The following is a 17,117-nucleotide window of genomic DNA, read 5'->3' as shown; positions in this document are numbered from 1 at the left end:
TAACGCACACAGTACTTGATTAGTGACTTCCCTGAAAAATGAAAGGCAAGCGGTTTATTAATTTGTATTTCATTTGGGGGGGGGGAAACATACAACTTTGTGCTATCTTTGAAACGTGCTCTTCACGTGATGGGGATCACAATAAGGGTGTGGAACTGTAATTTCGTGTGTCCACAGTACAAAAGTAATGATATTTGTTTAAATACCTTTGGTTATGGAGGTGATTACAGCTGGATACCATGACGTGTCTGGAGGCCACAGTGCCATTACGCTGTCCCCTTCTTCATATACTAGAAAGAAGACATACAAATTATGTAACATATACGTTATTCATCGAACAAAAGTCGATCGTTTTACTGGAACATGTCATAAGGGTCGCACTAAATACCGACAACTCACGACCCCTCACGACAACAATTTTTAAGTGCACTTTAACAGAATATTTTAACATAAGTCAACCATTAAATATATGCACAAGAGTCATATGCACCCAAATCACTTTCAAACTGTTGAAAAAATTGTATTTGTACAATGTAACTGTAGAAAAGGTGTTTTTGACCCCGAATTTAGTAACGAACGGCAATATCCGCCATGTTGTCTTTCAACGCACTCGGACGATTCTATTATACCGCAGGTGTGATACAATATGCAAGATGAGTATTTACTCTTGTTAAAAATGTCTTTCATGGAGTTTAAAATAATATTATATTTCAGTTTCCCCTTTTAACTTCGAATTCCAGAGTGGCGGCTTAGTTAACAAGAAAGAAAAAATCAGCAGCTAAAACCAAAACGAAAAAATACAACTCAGCCCTCAGAAATTACCTCGCCCCCTGCGGTGTAATAGAATCGTCCAAGTACGTCGAAAGACAAAATGGCGAATATTTCCGTTTGTTAGTAAGTTCGGGGTAAAAAACACCTTTTTTACAGTTACAAATACAATTTATTCAACAGTTTGAAAGTGATTTCGATGCATATGACTCTTGTGCACATATTTAATGGTTGAATTACGTTTAAATGTTCTGTTAAAGTGCATTTAAAAATAGTTGTCGTGAGGGGTCGTGAGTTGTCCATATTTAGTGCGACCGTGTCATAGCACCCTCACCCAAAAATTAACCCAAATATTAATAGTTGCTTCTAGTAGAGTATCGTCACCCGTTAATCGTTTGACCGGTTAGGGATGGTTTTTTCTATTCTGAATCAGTAGCAAACCAATGTATTTACTCAGGTACGAGTTTACTTGGGTATCAGTACACCCGGATACGAATTGACTTGGCTACGAATGAACTTGGGTTAGTATTGACTCGGGTACGATTTGACTTGGGTACGAATTGAATTTGGTTCGAATGAACTTGTGGAATTCCAACTGGGGTCCTTATTATTAGGGGTTATTTCTTAATCACATGCATAAACATAAATTGGTAGTAGTCCAGTCATACTGCAGCTGGACCTGCAAAAGAATTTATTTCAACTGTTATGGGGTCTATAGACACCCAAGTTTAACATATCAAAAGTCCTCCAAAATCCAAGTGGGGGAAAGCCGTCAAATTTGCATAATTATGTTAATCAGTTTCCGCCATTAGCTGAAAATGAAAAAACATGCACATCTTGACAACAAAGAGGGCTAGCATGCTCAAAATGGTGTCTATACCCATGTTTTCATGGTCAAGGAGTCCAATGAAGAAAGGAATAACCTTTAAAAAGTGACAAAAAGTCTTCAAATTTGCATAATTGTGTTGATTAGTTTCCGCCATTAGCTGAAAATGAAAAAACATGCATATCTTGACAACAAAGAGGGCTAGCATGCTCAAAATGGTGTCTATACCCATGTTTTCATGGTCAAGGAGTCCAAGAAGAAAGGAATAACCTTTAAAAAGTGACAAAAAGTCTTCAAATTTGCATAATTGTGTTGATTAGTTTCCGCCATTAGCTGAAAATGAAAAAACATGCATATCTTGACAACAAAGAGGGCTAGCATGCTCAAAATGGTGTCTATACCCATGTTTTCATGGTCAAGACGTCCAATGAAGAAAGGAATAACCTTTTAAAAGTGTTGGAAAGCTTTCAAATTTCCAAAATTATGTTAATAATTAGTTTCCGCTATAAATTGGCTGAAAATGAAAAAAGGCATATCTTTAAAACAAAGAAGGCTAACATGCTTAAAATGGTGTCTATACCCATGTTTTCATGGTCAAGGAGTTCAATGAAAAAAATGAATAACCTTTCAAAAGTGTTGGAAAGCCTTCAAATTTGCAAAGTTATGTTAATTAGTTTCTTCCATTGGTGGAAAAACATGCATATCTTTCATTAGGTGCAGGTGGCAAGTCAGTTTTCACTGGCAACAGGTTCTGTTTGACCATTGCCAATTCAGTTGAGCGAGAGGTTGTCTTCAGCCGATGCACTCTCGGAAAAACTCTGATGAACGTGTTTCATCATTCGTCAGCTGATATACGAATGTTAGTCTCCTCCTGCCCTTGCTGTTGTTTCCATCCATGGGTTCCCAAAGAATAAGGGTGCCATCAGCTAGCTCTGGATGGCGGACAGAGTGGCCAGTCAGCCTCATCCTTTGTTCCCTGATTGACAGATGATTGACGATGCCCTTAGTAGGGCATTGTAGGGCTTGGAGTTGGGCATACGGTCCTCTTAAATATAGTGCACATCAAGGGCCATCCGTGTATACAATTCTTGTTTAGACGCCGTCTAGTGCTCTTTCTTGATTGGCTATCAGAGTCCATGTCTTGACTCGATACAGAAGTACAGACTCAACTGTAGCAACGAACAGCGACTCTTGATGATATCGTTGAGACCAGCTCTCCTCCTGCCCTTGCTGTTGTTTCCATCCATGGGTTCCCAAAGAATAAGGGTGCCAACAGCTAGCTCTGGATGGCGGACAGAGTGGCCAGTCAGCCTCATCCTTCGTTCCCTGATTGACAGATGATTGACGATGCCCTTGGTAGGGCATCGTAGGGCTTGGAGTTGGGCATACGGTCCTCTTAAATATAGTGCACATCAAGGGCCATCCGTGTATACCATTCTTGTTTAGACGCCGTCTAGTGCTCTTTCTTGATTGGCTATCAGAGTCCATGTCTTGACTCGATACAGAAGTACAGACTCAACTGTAGCAATGAACAGCGACTCTTGATGATATCGTTGTGACCAGCTCTCCACAGATGCTCTTGCCAGGAAGGGCCTTCCGTGCCACAGCTCTCCTCACTCTTTCTCACTCTCGGTTGATCATATGAGAAAGCCAAGGTATTTAAGCTCTTCAATGACCTCTAGGGGAGCTCTAGGGTCTGCCCACTGAGTTGATTTATCAACTCAGTGGGCAGACCGTCTATAGCGTTGTCTTCTTCGAGTTGAGCTGCAGGCCAACTCGGCTGCACTAGAGCTAACCAGTTGCAAGCAGTTTTTGTGCCTCATCCACTGTGTCTGAGAGGAGAGATGTCGTCAGCATAGTCAAGGCCTGTAATCACTACAGTTGGCACTCTCCTTCTCCAGCGCTCGGCAAGCATAGAGCTTAGCTCTTCCTCCCTGCCATTGATAGCATACCTCAAAGCAATCCATGACGAGCACGAACACGAATAATGCTAGTGTGTCCCCCTGCAGAGCTCCAGCGGTGATTTCAAAGAGGTACATGTATGTGGTACCATCTGGGGTGACCACCTTAGCCCACAAATTTTTGTAGCTTGCAGTAATTGCCTTTTCTGTACTCCATGCTCGAAGGATCTCAATGAGCTTGCGTCGGTGTACAGTGTCATTGGCTTTCTTGAAGTCGATGAAGGTAATGACGCATGACATGTTCTTGTCACTGACTCCGACCTTTATTTGCCTTAGGGCAAGGATCTGCCCAGTTGTGGTTCTCTTTGGACGGAAACCATGAGTCAGGATCAGACAGTTGTATGTCTTCATGACAAGATAAGACAGAATGATCCCCGGTATAGTTATCTGGTGTAGAGAGGTGGCCCGATTTGGGTAGTGGTATGATGTTAAGAGTTCAAACCAACTCATCGTGGGTAGACCTCCCAACTTGTTGGCTTTGTTCCAGTGGGACATCATGAGTAGCTCGTGTGCCCAACCACAATCCAGTCGATTTAAGTCATCGTTCCCCCCCCCCCCTCATTCTTGAATTTGGTAGTAACTTCGCGTACTGTGGAACTTTGCAGATGCCTCAGTAGGTGCCAACTTGCTAGCCTCATCATATTTCGAGCTCTGTCAGTCTGTTAAAGTCTCGTCACTGAAGTTCTTCAATCGCAGTTTATTAAGAACGGTGTTTTGATCTCTGCTGTAGAGAAATGCAGTGCCTTTTCAGCAGCATGGATGATCTTCCTTTGGGCTTTCCACCATGAAAATATCAGCCACTTTTGACAGTCATGCCCAACAGCGATCCATGCGACGAACAACACCCTTCCAGGAAGTATTTGTTGATATATACAAATATATTTGAGGTGGCACGGTTGGCTTGTGCGTAAAGCGCTCGCCTCTCACCAAGGTGACCCCGGTTCCATTCCCGGTCGGTGCCATATGTGAGTTGTGTTGCGTTGGTTCTGACGGCTTTCCGCCACTTGGATTTTGGAGGACTTTTGATATCTTAAACTTGGGTGTTTATGGAACCCATAATCGTTGAAATCAATTCTGGTGCAATTTTTTCCAGGTCAAGCCAGTATTTCTGATAGATTGACTGGACTATAACATTATAGTCCAGTCAATTTAACTATGTGTTTGTTGAAAAGTTTAAGGAATCGTTAACTGGTCAAACGACTGTATATAGTGATGTAGTCAGTACAGTAAGGATTACATGGAAATTCATTTACACTCGGATCACTCACCATTTCTTGTATTCTCTCGAGAACTGCCATGGGTCAAATGGTTGACTCTAGGGTCCTGGTGGATGCAATGCACTCAACGTTTATGATGCGTGTCCATGACAGCTGCAACCGGCCACGCTACCTGACTCAAATCGAATAAGCTAACCGTCATGCATAAATGAGTTCAGAATTAGAAATGGCCGCCTCTACTACCTACATGAAGGAAACTTCATACCAACAGAGGGCGATGTAACCATCCAAGAGTGCTAACCGGCAACAGAATGGTGTTAACTCACACATACTCCTCTCATAAATGACGTAAACCGAGGATTAGTCCCAAAAGCTTAGATATCTCAGTGGCGTCCAAACTGGCTATAATGCTGCATTTATCACAATTTTTCAAAGCGAGGACGTCCTCGCTGTGCTAAAAGACCTTGATGTGCGAGTGTGTATTCACATAGAAGAGCTCGGTTTCCAGCGTTGACAAGTACACACACACAGGTCGACTACAATGTTCACACAAGTCGGCTACATGAACATCGACTACACACATTCTCAAATATGCATCCATGTGGTGACATCTTTCCATTGTCCCTGTAGGCCTACTTAAGATTTTTCCTTAGACTTAGTACAAAAAGTTTCTTATGAGCAACCCGGTCTTTAGAATCACCCTATATTGAGTCCTTTTATTTTTCCCTTTTTTGTTTTTCCCTTGTCTCCAGAAGGTACCGAATATGAGAGCAGGGCGACTGCACACACAGGTCGACTAACACTATACATTATACACATAGGTCGACTACAATTGAATCCTACTCTTACTACTGTGGATTTTTTCCAAGTGTTGACTGATGCCTATTTTTTTAACAACACCATAGTTATTTTCAGGAGTACGTAAACAATTTGGACAGTCTTAGCTCTGGTTCAGCATCAACCTAAAAAGTCAGTCGCCAACTGTTTTGTTTTATCTTAAGGGTCAATCTAAGCACAACTTACACAGTAGTTCAACTACTTCTGATCTAAATTCAAGTGTGCTTTATGATGACTTCATCACTTGCCAAAATGTTTGAAAACTTCAAAATTATCATGTGAATTGTAATGAATTGTTGCATTGATACAATGAATTGTTACAATAAACAATTCAGTGGAATGATCTAAGACAACAACATTTCCAACTTAAGACCCCAGTATGACAAGTCTTGTTTCTTTCAGTCAAAACTGGAAGTTGAAGTAAAATATTGTTTCTACATATGTTCATGGGTCATTTTGTGTCATTCAACAATTTTTTTTTTAATCAACAAATGAACCGTGCTTCAGTCTTCAGTGGGTTTCTCCTTCTTGCAACCTTGAAGGCTAAAGTACGAGGTTGGTGGCCAATGTATCAGCCAGCAAGAACTCAAGGTGCCAATAGTAAGCAAAAACTTAATGGATGTGCCAAATAAAATAAAAATGTTTTCGATACAAATATGTGCTGGTGCTGGTGCTAGTGAAACAAGCAACTTAGACTTAATAGACTTCTTAGGCTTGGTGGTGGACGCATCTCCCTGATGGCTAGAAGAGCTGCCGACTTGAATGTTTCCATCAATGAAGCATTCACTGCTGAAGCAGGTAGTTGCATGGTTCCAAATACGGATTGCTTTAGGGTAGTATGAGTATCTGATGAGGCATCAACATTTGAGGAGTGTTGTTGTAGTTGTGTATAGGCTGCGACATGAAGTTGATTACAGGAAATATGGTGGTAACTGGATGAGAACAAGGTTGAACTGTATTTAGTAAAACATGGTGGCTTGGTTTTGTAGACGCCTGGTGTGAAGGGTGTCCCATTCAAAACATTGAACCAGTGGTGTAACTGGAGTACCTACCAACAAGGTTCTCAAGGCGCTGAGTATATCCAAACTTTCAGACAGATAGGTAATTGCAGTGATAAATTCTGAGACCCAATAATTTAGCACCTTATGTACATGTATAAGGGTTTACAAGGTGCTACGGCGTAACCAGCAGCCACAGCCAGGAACACCGGGGGCGAACCCCTTCTCTTTTCGATAAGAGCACTGGGTTCTTTTAAATGCGTTACACAACACATGGGACCAACGGCTTTACGTCCCATCCGAAGGACGAAGCAATGGTTAAGGACACAAGTGTCATGGCTGGGGATTTTAACCCAGACACCGCCTTTGCCTACCCAGATACAGCCTGTTGCCAACCCAGATACAGCCTGTTGCCTACCCAGATATAGCCTGTTGCCTACCCAGATACAGCTTGTTGCCTACCCAGATACAGCTTGTTGCTTACCCAGATACAGTCCGTTGCCTACCCAGATACAGCCTGTTGCCTACCCAGATACAGCCTGTTGCCTACCCAGATACAGCTTGTTGCTTACCCAGATACAGTCCGTTGCCTACCCAGATACAGCCTTTGCCTTTGCCTTATACCCAGATACAGCCTGTTGCCTACCCAGATACAGCCTGTTGCCTATCCAGATACAGCCTGTTGCCTACCCAGATACAGCCTGTTGCCTAACCAGATACAGCCTGTTGTATACCCAGATACAGCCTTTGCCTACCCAGATACAGCCTGTTGCCTTCCCAGATACAGCCTGTTACCTACAATGTATCCAGATACAGCCTCTTGCCTACCCAGATACAGCCTCTTGCCTATAACCAGATACAGCCTCTTGCCTACCCAGATACAACCTTTCCTACCTATCTTTCAGCGCTGCTTCTTCTGTATACTTGAACCCGCTTTCTTAGCTCACCGGACATGTCACTACCACCGTTCTTTAGATATTGCACCGTGATCCAATCTACCTTGCATCTCTCAGCGATCTTTATCTGTCTCTTTCTTTCCCTGACTAGGGCTTCCGCTTCTTGAGTTGCCTCTATCGCCATCTCAGTGTCAGCTAGCATTCTTAAGCAGACAGATCTGCGTTGCCTATGCTCAACTCTTTTGTGTCTAGCTTGTTTTTGATATCCTTTAAATTTACTGTTTCTTTCACATTTTGGAGACTGTCAATTTTGTGGTTGAAATATACTTTAGACCTGTCGAACAGAACCTCAGGATTAAACTTGCTGGCTGACGTTGTCTGTTCTTTTGGCATTGTAGCCCTATCTGCCTGCCTATATCTCAAAACGTATGAGCACAAAGCAGTAATGCGTTGGCCTGAACTAATTTGATGGATCGGAACATACACAAGCGACACCTCTCAGTGATTCTGCACTGAAGAATACAATTGCATTGATATATATTCAACGCATTATGTAAAGGGTCACACCCTGTGATCCACCCTGTGATCCGGTCATCCAAGCGAAACAAACTAAATGTCTCAGCGTCAGACCGTTAATGCCGTAATGCTCTAACTTCACTGCCAATCTATGGTGGGTAACTTTGTCAAAGGCCTTTGCTAAAATCAAGCAATATAAGGTCTGTCTTCAGACAGTGTTGATGCACATTCATGGGTGGAACTGATATTAAGTTTAGTGAAAGTAGATAGTTTTTCCCTCTGAAACCATGTTGGTTGTCCAGTAAGATGTCATTCTGGGATGAGTGACTACATGCGGCTGAGGACTACATGCTCCATGATCTTGCAGGACAGGCAGGTAAGCGAGATAGATCTGTATTCCGGGAGTCAATCTTTGGTCCTTTCTTATACAGTGCTGTGACTATAGCGCTTTACTCAAGTCGTCCAAGATGCTCAGGTAATAAGATTTGAAGGTTTAACTGATTTGACAACTGAGTCAAAAGATGTTTGAAAATTTATATGTCAAAAGAATTGGAGGTTCTGATGTTGGGCAGGCTGTCACACAATGATGATGATGTAGAGTTGGACATACATGTACTGTACACTGTACAACAACCCCAGTAGATCATGCAGTTTTTATGATACCAGATGTTAATTTGACGTTTTACCAGGGTTCAGCATTCTTGCCAGGCATTAAATAGCGTGCCGGGCCGACAGTCTATCAAAAAGTTTTGACACTCTTTAGATCTGCCAAGACGCTATCGATATGCTATAAAAAACATTTTCACGATGCACATTGTCACAAGCCTTCCTAAACGCGCAGCAACAATAAATTTTACGGGCTGTTTGCCTACCCAAAGTGACGACAGAAAAACTCACACGGTAGAATTGTAAGTACAATTAAATAAATTTAATAAATAAACAATGCAAAATAATAAACATATACATGATCAATTCTGTTTCATCCCTCACAACCCCCATAAATCAAGGCTACATTACTGATGTTTGACCCCGTAGTATTTGTTACGGCTAAGGTTATTAATAACACAAGGCTTTAACAGCACAATTGGTCACACAATCAAAGGGAAATGCACTTGTCTTTGTTCTTGTTATAACCAAAACACAATAATAAAAGTATTGGCTCGGCAGACCCGTTAATTGTTGGTAAGGATACAAGCTTAACCAAAACCTCGGTCCCACAACAAATAATGGTAGCACAATAATAATTATAAATTACTGAAATACCATCACCACAGTATCTTAGTTATAGTTCATTTCAATATTCAGTTCATCTTGATCCAAAAGATACTTGCGAGGTTCGCTGTCTGTCTTCAAATTATCACACAACACATATGTAGCACACAGGCACAGTTCACAGGGTGGTGGTAGCCCGACTACTCGGTCGCATCTAGCGCCCTCAACGGTAGTGGCTCCAAGGGGTGTCCTCTGTCTCAGGCAACCCGATTACCAATCCCCACTTAAAAGACGTCTAAGAAAAGAGAACAAGAATATACCATACCCAGTTACTTAGCCCTAGCTTTATAAACACCTAAAATCTTGTGAAACACACTATGTTCATCCACAGAAATAAATGCAGCAAAACTTATCTCAAAATGCCAAATCCATTGGTCTACATCGGGTGTTGCCCCTCCGTTTTACAGTACATGCAATTATATTAAATCACAACCTTATGTACATGTACATAATAACACAATGAAATAAATCAACTTACGGTTTCTCATCCGTTGATGATCGCAGAAGCAAAACCAGAACAAAACTTGGGCAAAATCAAACCCACATCACGCAGCAATACAAAACACACATTTCCACACTCCACTCTTACACCCTATTAGTACCCCCATATTACATAATGCAAGAAAAGAGGGGTATAATGACCTGTGAAACCACGGCTAAAGTACCAAATAAAAGCAACAGATTACAAGGAGTAGTGAACAATCTATCCACTAGTGTAGACACTCTGATCTAAGAGAGGGGTATAAGAAACTCTATCAATAGCGAATAGGAGGTCATTGTAACACACATTCACAGCGTAGCTTCCTGTCACTCAACAGCGTCGAAAAAGCATTCGAAAGTTACCACATCGTTGACAATAGCAGCATGCAGCATGAACCCCACACACGCATGGTATGGAAAGCGGCGAATTCACATGTGTTTTCGTTCATAAGATATTTGGGTACCAATCTCAACCTACAACCCCATAAACCATCGCACTCAGGATTTGCCTACCTGACGTTGCAATATTATACCGCATTTGTTCTGAACAGTTGCTTGAAATGGAACGGAAACTGGTTCCACAGCTTTTTTAAGGCTTCACGTGTGATTACGGATGCAGCGGCAAACGGCAAACATTCCCTGATGTGATGATTTTTTTTCTGCAAGTGTTGTATTGTAGAGTTTGTTTGAAACATCGCGATCGCTGCATGCTACTTTTGTTTGCTCCTCTGGGGTGTTTCTTTTCTGTTCGAAAGTTGGAGAATAGTCTCATCTATAAAATAGCACAGCTAGTCAGTTAGCTAGCTAAGCAAAGATCAATGACTCATGTTTTTTATTTTTCATCTGAAATCGGTTTTGAAAAAAATTGCTGTTTTCTCCCTATTTAAAACCTCAACGGAATTTATTTGTCCACCAGTTTTTTTTGCCCAGTGGAAATAATAAATGGTAAGGTCTTTTGTTGATGTTTTTTTTTCAAACATCGATTACAACTTGCCTTTGACCTGTGTTATAGTTTTTAAGATATAATGTTAGTGTTATTATTCATTCATTATCTTTACAAAAATTGAACAACTTATAATACAAATATACAAACAATACAAATACTAAGAAAAATTTCAGATTTTGTTATTAATGCCCCTTCCCTATAGTTTGCTGTTGTCTAGACCCTGCCAGGGGTGATGATAATGTCACCTGCTACTCCTAAGATTGTGAATATTTACATATGAAGGGTTACAACTGGAAGCACCAAGCATGATTGCAGTAGACATGAACATGTATCCGATACGCTGTAAATTTGGGGAGTTTGGGGAATTGTGTAGCATACTGGGTGTACATGTAGATCTGGGATGAATACTTTCATTGTTGATGAGATAAAATTGGCTCAATTGCTGTACAAAATTATGATAAGTTAACGGTAAAGAAACATAAATGCCTCCTCAAGATGACCAGGCTGAAGGAGGTGTGAAGTTTTTTAAAAAAAATCTAAAAATGGTAGTGTTGACAACCATTATATGTAAATCATATTAAGGTTTTTTTATAGATATTTTTTAACTTGCAACCAATGGTGGCATTAGCAGAAGTCTGAACATTCGCTACTGCAGGGTATTTTTGTTACAAAATCATCCTTTTTATTCATAATCTCAGTATTTTCATGTAGATGTTATATACATGTACATTGTAATTAAATACTTGTTTATTTCAATAAGCAACGTGACATTTACTATTGGGGTCACAGTTGGAGATGCTATACATGTATGTACATGTACATGTAATTGTGTTGATAATTTAGTGTTTTGTACCAGTGTTAGTATGTTTGAAAATTCTGTATTAATTTCTGGCCTAAAAAGTTAGAAATTGTCTTGTTAAAAATACTTCATTGATAACAAACTTGGTGTTTTTTTAACCTTGACATAATGAATGCTGAAAACACATGCATCAACAGTCTATCCGCAAACCATGCGTATTAATGAGCTTTGGTTATATTTTATCTGCAGTGTTTGGTGTGGTTTTTCATGCGTGACCTCGGTTTGAATATATAATAAGTCCAAAGGGCTTCTGAAATTCTGTCTTTTTCGGTGTTATCTGAAAAGTATTGACAGAAATAATGTAGCAGTACATGTACATTGAAATAAAGAGCATATCTGTCGCTTTGTATGAAAACAATTTTAATAAGAGAAATTTTTACGTAAAAAATGGCTTCAAAAAGAAAGAAAACAAGTCACAAAAACACGGCAAATTTTCCCAATATGAATGTCGGCAACAGTCCCCAATTAGTATTGGATAGATTATTTCATATTCTTCCTGGAAATGTTAAAAGCCAGACTGGATCCTACCTAGTCCAGTCAGGATACAGCGATTTCCACCGGTCGTCCAAAACCCACGTTACGAAACCATTAAACAGCATGGTTTTCCTGCACGGTGATTGGCTTACGATGACATCATCCCTTGATGTCTGATGGCTTGCTGTTTTTCGTTGGAATGGTTCCCCGACCACCAAGCCAGCGTTAGTCAATAACAAAAGAGCCTGTCTACTATATATGAGCTGAATGAGGGTAATCTCATTCAGCTATGGTAGAAATTTGAGTTGCACGGATTTTGTTCATACATAACGACAGATATGGTCTTCATTTCAATGTATTGCTACATTATTTCTGTCAATACTTTTCAGAAAAGGCTGAAAATTACAGATTTCCAGAAGCCCTTTTGACTAATTATATATTCACACAGAGGTCACGCACGAAAAAAGATGCATAATTTGCAGATAAAATGAAAGGAAATTTGGTGACCTGCGGGTAGACTGTCAAACTCTACATATAACCACATTTTGGAAGAAATATTTTAATGAAAAAGGACTTGACTGTTAATTAAATGCCATTTATCATGTTCAGTTTGGTTTTGTCTCAACAGATCAACATATGAAACAAACATGATTATTTTATCACCCTTAAAGGGAAGGTACATGTACACGTTTGGTAATTGTCAAAGACCAGTCTCCTCACTTGGTGTATCCCATCATGTAACCATAAAATAACAAGCCTGTGAACATTTGGGCTCAATTGGTCATCGAAGTTGCGAGCAAATGATGAAAGAAAAAACACCCTTGTTGGACGAAATTGTGTGCTTTCAGATAAGAATAAAAGACTTCTAGCTAGAAGTCTTTTATTATTTTAGTGAGAAATTACCTCTTTCTCAAAAACTACGTTAATTTAGAGGGAGTCGTTTCCCACGTTGTTTTATACCATCAACAGCTCTCCAATGCTTGTTACCGAGTCAGTTTTTAAGTTATTATTTGTTTTGAGTAATTACCAAACATGTACCTTCCCTTTAAAACTTCAAACTGTTGCTGGTAGTACACATTTTCTATACATTTTGTAATGATGGTCAATGGGAGACTTTTGAGCCACTTTTTAAGCAGCAGTAATGGCCCTTTTTACGGCTCTGAGCATGCAAGTACATGTCCAGTATTGTGCACGTAAGTCGAGCACTGGCACTTCTGGCAAGAACTGTTAAAAAAGACCATCCAAAAGTCTCTCATTGATAAAAAACAAATACAAATGACACATTTCATTCTAGGATGTATTTTACTTTAAGTTTACTGGGTTTTTAGCTGTTTCGTAGAGAAGCGCAGCGAAACAGCTCTTGTTTTTGTTAAAGTTTTTTTTTATAGCTGTTTCGTAGCGCAGAGAAACAGCTATTGTTTTTGTTCGATTTTTGATTAGAATTAGAGTGCCGATTTGCAATGTTCCTAAAGAGCAATTAGTGCAAGGAGGGTTGTAAAAGAAATTTGTCATGATGACGTCATCACCGGTCACGTGACGTCATCTTAAGGGTGTTTTATTTAAATGTGTGAAAATCTATATCAAATCAATCACAAGAGACCGTAGATTTCTGTTTACGGGATTGGGTAGGGAAAAATTGGGTCTTCATTTTATTTTGTGTGCATGACCTCACATGACCTCTACTTCCGGTCGAAACGGGCCAAAAACGAAAGTGCCATGTAACTAAAAAAATAGGCTGGATTGGTCATAACTACTTTGATGCAAAGAGAATTTCAAATTAAGTGGAGAAAATAATTTGAAAATTTTATTAACGAAACAGCTCTGCATTTGTGCACAAACGCAATTATGTCTAGTTTATTATTATTTTTTTAAATTTTATTTGTCATCTTCAGAAATAATTTGTATACATGTAAGTGCTGTTTTGCAATGTTCCCAAAGAGCAATTGCAATGAAATTTTTGGTGATGATAGGTATTGGTGCAATGATCATTACGAAACAAGGATGTCATTATGACATTATCAGAAGTCACGTGACGTCATCTTAAAGGTGTTGTGTTTTAAATGTTTAAAAATTTATAACAAATCAGCCACAAGAGACCGTAGGTTTCTGTTTGCGGGATTTGGTAGGGATAAATTAGGTCTTCATTTTGTTTCGTGTGCGTGACCTCACATGACCTCTACTTCCGGTCGAAACCGAAAGTGGCCCTCTAATTCAACATTGGCAAAAGATATGAAGTTGCTTTTGACGATGTTAGTACCTGGCAAGGGTAGGCAGTTCAAAACAATTACCAATGATGTCACAAAATGCAACAGCGCCCTCTAGCGGCAGGTTAAAAACTCGTCAAAATGGACTTTTTGAAGATGTGTGTGGTGTAGTTTTTTGTAATCACTTCAAATTTTACACACTTGTTAACTGTCAGGCAGCCAACATTTGTGTGAAGTTTCAGATCAATGACGTCATCGGGGGTCACGTGACGCGGCCTTAAAGGTGCACTTTTTGAACTAATATAACTCCCTAAGTAATTATGCGATCATGTTGAAACTTGGTAGGTTGTTGAATATTGACAAGTTCTTTTGAAATCTGAAATGGCGTCATAATGACTTCATCACATGATTTGTTATGATTTTTTTTATTTGTTGCACCTTTAAGTCATAAATTGCTATCTGGACATGGTATAATCCAAACTATTTGTTTAAATATGCTGGATTAGTCAAACTGCTTTGATGCCAAGAGAATTTCAAATTCAGTTGAGAAATTTTGAAATGTTTTTGATTTTTTAAATTTTTTGACCTTTTCAAAATGTACATAGATTTACATTAAACTTACAGGGTTTGAAGATAATGATAGTGGAAAGCTTCCCTTCAAATCTTACTTAATACTGAGGTGATGTAGTTTTTGAGAAATGAGTAAAACAATGTCATGAAAATATGTTTGTAAACGATTAAATCAGTTTTCGTCTTATGAGACCAAAATTATTTTCATGACATTGTTTTACTCATTTCCCCAAAACTACAGCACCTCAGCACGTAATATTTTCAGGGAAGCTGTCTACTAGGCCTGGGCGAATTATTCAAATATCCGGTTAATGGCGAGTAGGTTTTCCTATCCGTAACCGCGAATGCCTTTTTTTTCTTAACTGGATATCCGCATAGGGCGCGAATACCTAGTTATAAACCGGATAGTTCTGTAATTACAACCGAGTAACCGGATATTCTTTTAATATCCGAATATCCGCAGACGTCGGGCGACAACTGATAGGAATGTTTTGTCTGAATCCTTATGAAACTTCTATTAAGACAGCATAAAACAGCATAAATTAAGTATTTAACTATGCTCACCTCCGTGAAGAGTTAAAACAAAGACATTTCTGACGTAATTTGTTCAAAGATTACGAAAGTTTTCCTTCACGTAGAGTCGATCAAAAGAAAAAGCAAATCGCCATCTTTAAATTAGATCCGGTTATTTTTATGAATGAACCGAGTGACACTGTCTAAAACTAATATCAATCCGCCCATACGAACAGCGCTCTCTAGCGGCAAAAAAAAAATATTATTATTTTTTTTTTTTAAATAGCGCCCTCTAGCGGTGAAAAAAAACTATTGGAATATCCGGTTAATTTCGGATAGTTGGCCAGCGGTATCGGAATATCAAAATTTAACTATTCGCCCAGCACTACTTCCTACTATCATTATTTTCAAACTGTGCAAGTTTATTGTAAATCTGTGGACATTGTGTTTTTTTGTCCTACAAAAGTTACATAGACCCTTTAAGTCATAAATTTGGACACGGTGTAATCCAATTTTTTTATTTTTTTATGCCACATTGGGCAAATTGCTTTGAATACACAACAAATTTCAAACTCAGTTGAGAAATTTCAAAACATTTTGACGAAACAGCTATGCATTTGTGCACAAATGCAATCATGTCTAATTTTTTTTTTTTTTTTTTTCAGGTCGATACATAACAACAGCAGGCAATATGTCGATGAAAGAAATGTCAGCAGCTCTTCGTGAAGAATTTAAAGAGCAAGGTACCTGTAATCCAATTGAGCAAGTTGTTTCAGTAGAAAGACGTTTACATTACAAGTACATTGTGCAAGTGCACCTTGTAATCTGAGTTATTTGCCATCAGGGTAACCTACATGTAAATGACCTTTAACTCATCATCTTTGTTTAGTCTAATTGCAGACTTTGTTCTGGTGTCATATTACTAGTGGCATTCTGATTTAAACTGGTTGCATCCACTATGACTGTCATAGGAGTTTGGGACCTTCAAATTTTCAAACATGCTGCTTTCCAAAATGACAGAAGAGGGATGCCCTTGTCAATTGCGCCGCATTTACAATCAATCCAGAAAGGTGGACTAAGATCCGGCATTCTTATCACAACAACAATCTAGATCTGGTGTCATGTTGACACCAGTGCCTGATCCAGCTACATGTATAATCCCATTTTTGATCAACATCAACATGTAGACACTCCGATCCATGGCGTGTCCTGGCCGAGCGGATAATAAGAGCACCAAACTCTAGCTCTGATGTTTTAGTTCTGTAGAGTGTGGGTACGAGTTGTGGTAGTGACAATTTGAATTTGTTGATTGTCATAACATTTTGAGCAGATGAACTGTTCTCTTTTACTTTTTATATCAATATCCAAAGTATAAATTTAACATGAGTTATCTTTTATTAATAAGTTTTATATTTTTTTTCCAAGGTTATCATCCTCCTGGAACGGGAGTGCCCCATTTTCTGTTTAAGCTTGTTGCCTTGTTTGACACTGGAGCTAAAAGGATTGCTCCATTTTGGGGGAAGAAAATTGTCTTTAACAACTCAAAGGTAAGAAGTGTCCATGTTTAAATAAGGGAATCAATGTGTGGTGAAGAGGTTGTCAACTAGTGGTATAAACCAGCACCGAGGCCTGGACTTGATCATTTTACCGAGACGAAGTCGAGGTAAATTATCAAGAACCAGGCCTCGGCAGGTTTAAACCACTAGTTGAAAACCGATTCAACACACCTTGATTCCCATTCATATACCTTTTCGGTCAAAAAACATCAACACTTTTTGGT

At 39.4% G+C, this 17,117-nt stretch overlaps 1 protein-coding gene across 1 annotated transcript in view; it reads left to right on the top strand.

The window, feature by feature from the left end:
- LOC117298659 (NADPH-dependent methylglyoxal reductase GRE2-like) overlaps positions 1-16,905 on the top strand; it is a 42,504-nt gene extending 25,599 nt beyond the window's left edge. Inside the window, exons 4-5 of the mRNA XM_033781975.1 lie at positions 16,003-16,080; positions 16,763-16,905. Of these exons, the coding sequence (XP_033637866.1) occupies positions 16,003-16,080; positions 16,763-16,905 (221 nt within the window). The remainder of the gene's footprint in view (positions 1-16,002; positions 16,081-16,762) is intronic.
- The last annotated feature ends 212 nt before the right edge of the window (positions 16,906-17,117 follow it).

The sequence above is a fragment of the Asterias rubens genome, chromosome 13, assembly GCF_902459465.1.
Source record: "Asterias rubens chromosome 13, eAstRub1.3, whole genome shotgun sequence".
Classification (NCBI taxonomy): domain Eukaryota; kingdom Metazoa; phylum Echinodermata; class Asteroidea; order Forcipulatida; family Asteriidae; genus Asterias; species Asterias rubens.
Note: the sequence above shows the minus strand (reverse complement) of the source record. Positions and strands in the feature narration are given on the sequence as shown.